Source organism: Theobroma umbraticum, unplaced genomic scaffold (assembly GCF_002168275.2).
Source record: "Theobroma umbraticum cultivar Fairchild unplaced genomic scaffold, ASM216827v3 scaffold_95.0, whole genome shotgun sequence".
NCBI classification, from domain to species: domain Eukaryota; kingdom Viridiplantae; phylum Streptophyta; class Magnoliopsida; order Malvales; family Malvaceae; genus Theobroma; species Theobroma umbraticum.
In genome coordinates, this window is record NW_018397257.1 from 3,667,151 (window position 1) to 3,671,738 (window position 4,588).

The 4,588-nt window shown below is 36.2% G+C and overlaps 1 protein-coding gene across 1 annotated transcript; it reads left to right on the forward strand.

Annotated features, from left to right (window-relative positions):
• Window positions 1-932: 932 nt before the first annotated feature.
• On the forward strand, window positions 933-3,583 carry LOC110411998 (G-type lectin S-receptor-like serine/threonine-protein kinase LECRK2). The gene has a single exon (XM_021422392.2). The coding sequence runs from the start codon at window positions 970-972 to the stop codon at window positions 3,379-3,381; it is 2,412 nt and encodes an 803-aa protein (XP_021278067.1). The 5' UTR covers window positions 933-969; the 3' UTR covers window positions 3,382-3,583.
• Window positions 3,584-4,588: the final 1,005 nt, after the last annotated feature.

A 4,588-nucleotide genomic window follows, 5' to 3' on the forward strand; every position in this document is an offset into this window, starting at 1 on the left:
AGACACTGAGCTATACTTCATGACATATCCAAGATATTTGATTAAAGGACCGTATTGTATTAAAAAGCTTATCACTGAAGAACTTTGTCAAATTTTTTAATTAACTCTTTAACATTTTTGTAGTCATAATGTATTGGGAGATACCGTTCATGATTTATAAATATAAATTAATTATTAAATTGATATTTGATTATGATTGGTATTTATTGTCAACGTGTTACATGCCTAATAGGTCAGATACATTAAATGATATGATTAAGATTAAATAAAAATAATTAATTAAATTAGATTTAATTGAAGTAGACCAAAATAAAGTGAAAAAATTAATTAAGTTCACCAAGACTTAATTGAATAAAAATATAAATGTTGTGTCCAAGGTAACAATTTAGTTTAGCTATATAATTATGTTATGTTAACCAACTAAAACTCTAAGTTTTCAGCCACTTTTTGGTCGTTTCATAAAATAAGAAAAAAAAATAGTTTTTTTTTTGTTTTTGACAGAAAGAAGATTCAACTAAGATTGTTTTGATCTATTTTGTTTTTTGAAACAAAACTTGCTAACACTAGTAAAAATCTTACATTTTAGAAAGTCTTATTCAGTCACTGTGTGTATTACAGTAAGAAAAAATATTTGATTGATTGAAGATTTGACAACTATTAAAAGTGAAGAAGCAAAGATTTCAACGGTAGGATTTTAGACTATCTTATTCTTTTTTTAAGTTTTTCACTTCATCACAAGCTTTTTAGATTTAATTGACTATTGATTATGATATTTAAAGTAAGATATATAACTTTTAAACTTATGAATGCTTATAATTAATTTAAAAATTATATATAAAAAAATAAATATTAAACTTATAGGATTCAGTTGTTTATTTTATAATTAATTTCACATTTGAGTATGAGGTTGAATACCGGTGGTTATAAGCTAATTTGTCATGGTACGAATCTAACCACTTGATTCTTGCAATGGCTTTGGCTCTCCTTCCTCTCTTTTCCTTTCTAGTTTTGCTGCCTACTCTTGCTGCGGCTCAAACTGTTGGTAATGTGACAGTAGGTGCCTCTCTCTCTGCTGTTGAAAATTCTTCTTCATGGATTTCTCCTTCTGGAGATTTTGCCTTTGGTTTTAACCAACTCAACAATAAAGATCTCTTCTTGCTTGCAATCTGGTATGATAAAATACCGGAAAAAACTATAGTTTGGTATGCAAATGGAGACAGGCCTGCGCCAAGGGGATCAAGATTGCTGCTAACTGCTGACAGGGGGTTTGTACTTACTGGCCCTCAAGGTGAACAGCTATGGAATACTGAGACCATAAATGGGGTTGTTCGTAGCGGTGTTATGGACGACGCCGGAAACCTCATGCTTCTAGGAAGTAATTCTATACTTTGGGAGAGCTTCAAAAATCCTACTGATACTATGTTGCCATCGCAGAAACTGGACAAAGGAGTTGCACTTTCTTCTCGCCAATCAGATTCCAACTTTACTGAGGGGAGGTTTCGGATGGTTTTGCAATCAGATGGAAATCTTGTTCTTACTACCATAAACTTGCCCAGTGACCATTTTAATGAGCCATATTATAAAAGTAATACTGCTGGAGATACCAATTCATCCAGTCCTGGTTTCCAAGTGGTCTTCAATGAGTCAGGCTACCTGTTTGTCTTGAGAGAAAATGAAGAAAGATCCCTTCTAACAACGGCAATAACAGGCTCAGCTAAAGACTTCTATTACAGAGCAACTCTCAGTTTCGATGGAATTTTCAGCCTGTACTCTCACCCCAAGGCTTCCACAGGGAATTCAAGGTGGACTACTGTTTGGTCTGAACCGGATAATATTTGCACAGCTAGTTTGGTAACTGCAAGCAGTGGTATATGTGGTTTTAACAGTATCTGCAGTCTCAACGCCGATGGAAGGCCAAATTGTGGATGTCCTAGAGGATATACTTTAGTTGATCCAAATGACCAGTATGGCAGTTGCAAGCCTAACTTCACTCAGAGTTGTGCAGAAGAGCCAGCTCCTGTTGAAGACTTGTATGGTTTTGAAGTTCTTACAAATGTAGACTGGCCGCTAGCTGATTATGCACTCTTAGAGCCTTTTACCGAAGAAAAATGCAGAGAATCTTGCTTGCATGATTGTATGTGTGCTGTTGCCATTTTTAGACTAGGCGATAAGTGTTGGAAGAAGAAGCTACCACTATCAAATGGAAGAGTTGATCCCAGTCTTGATGGGGCAAAGGCTTTTGTCAAAGTTAGGAAAGGCGATCCACCTCCCTTAGGTCCTTATTTTCCAAATAAAAAAATGAAGAAGAACCAGGAAAGTTTGATCCTGGCATTATCAGTAATTCTAGGTAGCTCTGTATTTTTCAATTGCATTTTTGTTGCTGCAATTTGTCTGGGATTTTACTTCATTTACCAAAGGAAACTCAAAACATTACCCCAAATTGAAGGTGTCGTGGGAACAAATTTGCGTTCTTTTACTTACAAGGAGCTTGTATATGCTACCAATGAGTTCAAAGAAGAATTAGGAAGGGGAGCTTTTGGCATTGTTTACAAAGGGGCATTAGATATGAGTTCTAGCTCTCTGGTTGCTGTGAAAAGATTGAATACTATGGCACAGGATACTGAGAAGGAATTCAAAACTGAAGTGAATGTAATTGGCCAAACGCATCACAAGAACCTCGTAAGATTGCTTGGATTTTGTGATGATGGAGATAATAGGTTACTGGTGTATGAGTACTTGAGCAACGGCGCTCTGGCAAGCTTCCTTTTTGGCGACTCAAGACCCAGTTGGAGCCAAAGAACTCAAATTGCTTTTGGGATTGCAAGGGGACTCCTCTATTTACATGAAGAATGCAGCACACAGATTATTCACTGTGATATAAAGCCTCAGAACATTCTGCTAGATGAGCATTACAATGCAAAGATTTCTGACTTTGGATTGGCAAAGCTTTTGTTGTTGAATCAGAGCCACACCAATACTGCTATACGAGGGACAAAAGGATATGTCGCACCAGAATGGTTTAGGAACCTGCCAATAACTGTGAAGATTGATGTATATAGCTTTGGAGTGCTGCTGCTAGAACTCACATGTTGCCGAAGAAGTGTAGATATGGATTGCGGTCTAGAAGAAAGAGCAATTTTAACTGACTGGGCTTATGACTGCTACCGTGAAGGCATATTGGATGCACTGGTTGAAAATGACACTGATGCCTTGAATGACAGAGGAAAAGTAGAGAGGTTTGTGCAAGTTGCCATCTGGTGTATTCAAGAAGACCCGTCCCTGAGACCTACCATGAGAAAAGTCACACAGATGCTTGAAGGAGTTGTGGAAGTGCCCATTCCACGATGTCCATGTCCATGTGCATATACTACAACTGCTTGAAATTCTGCTTTTAAAGTGATCAGCAGCAACCTTTGCTTTCATGTATGAACTGTACTGAAGTTTGTTTAACAAACCTTTTCTTGGAATAAGTTGTTGATTTAGGTGTTTGCTTCCGCCTGAGGAAGCTCTATGTATTGAAGTACCTCAATTCCAGAGTAATATTATTTTGTACAAATAACTTTGGTAGGACCTAATCTTTAAACTAGTCGGAGTTCAGCTACATGAATTGCTTTCCTCTATTCTGATAATTTTAGGGGCATATACACGTTCTGAAAAATGATGGGATGAGTAAGAATATGTAGTGATGGAGAAAAGTTCTCCGGTTCTTATGGTTAATATTAAACATACAAGTCTCTGGTTTCTGAACCAAAACCAATGAGCGATAGTATCCTAATCAGTAATAGGGTTACAAGCAATGCCCTCAATTGTCCTGGAAACTGAGTGAAGCAGTGTAATGAAGCACAAGCCGATAGCATAAGGCACCCAATGTAAAATCTTCATTCTACATAACTAGGCTTTATCCGATGCGATTGAACTCATTTTTCTATTAAGAACTTGATGTAGCTGGATTTTCTTTCCTATCATTTCCATCCGATATGGCGATTTCAGTGCAATAATTGTCTCCATTTCTTTCTTCTAAGATGCTACCAGCCCGTCCATACCAGATACTGTTGGTTGATTTTATGTGCAACCAATATCAATAAATATGATTGTACCAAAAGGAAATATCAACAAGTATGCCCAGTTGCAATTGTAGATATAGTTATCATCTGATATGACTCGTTATTGCATTGGCACAAAAAAGGAAAATGGTCCAATAGCCGTGTTTTGATTCCTCCTCTTACTTTTCAAACCTTTGAAAGCCTTTTGATGAATGAAATTCTTCAACTGGGATCCAATCTCATTCATATATGTTTTCTTTCTTTATTTATTGTCATTTTCATCAAAAGCTTATATGTTGTTTGTGGATTGAAATAGTTACGAACTAGATCAGGCTTTAGGCAGACAACTACTTCATTGATGGCATGTGTTATATAGTATATATCCGTATCTGAAATTCAGAAAAAGGAAACAGGAATTCTACTCACTACTTGAAGTAATAATATTAAGTATTGTGCTAGACATAATGGGTATCACCACTTAATTTTTTTTTTTTAAAAAAGTGAAATTTATTAGCCATTAACCGATAAACCATTGATAGTCTCGA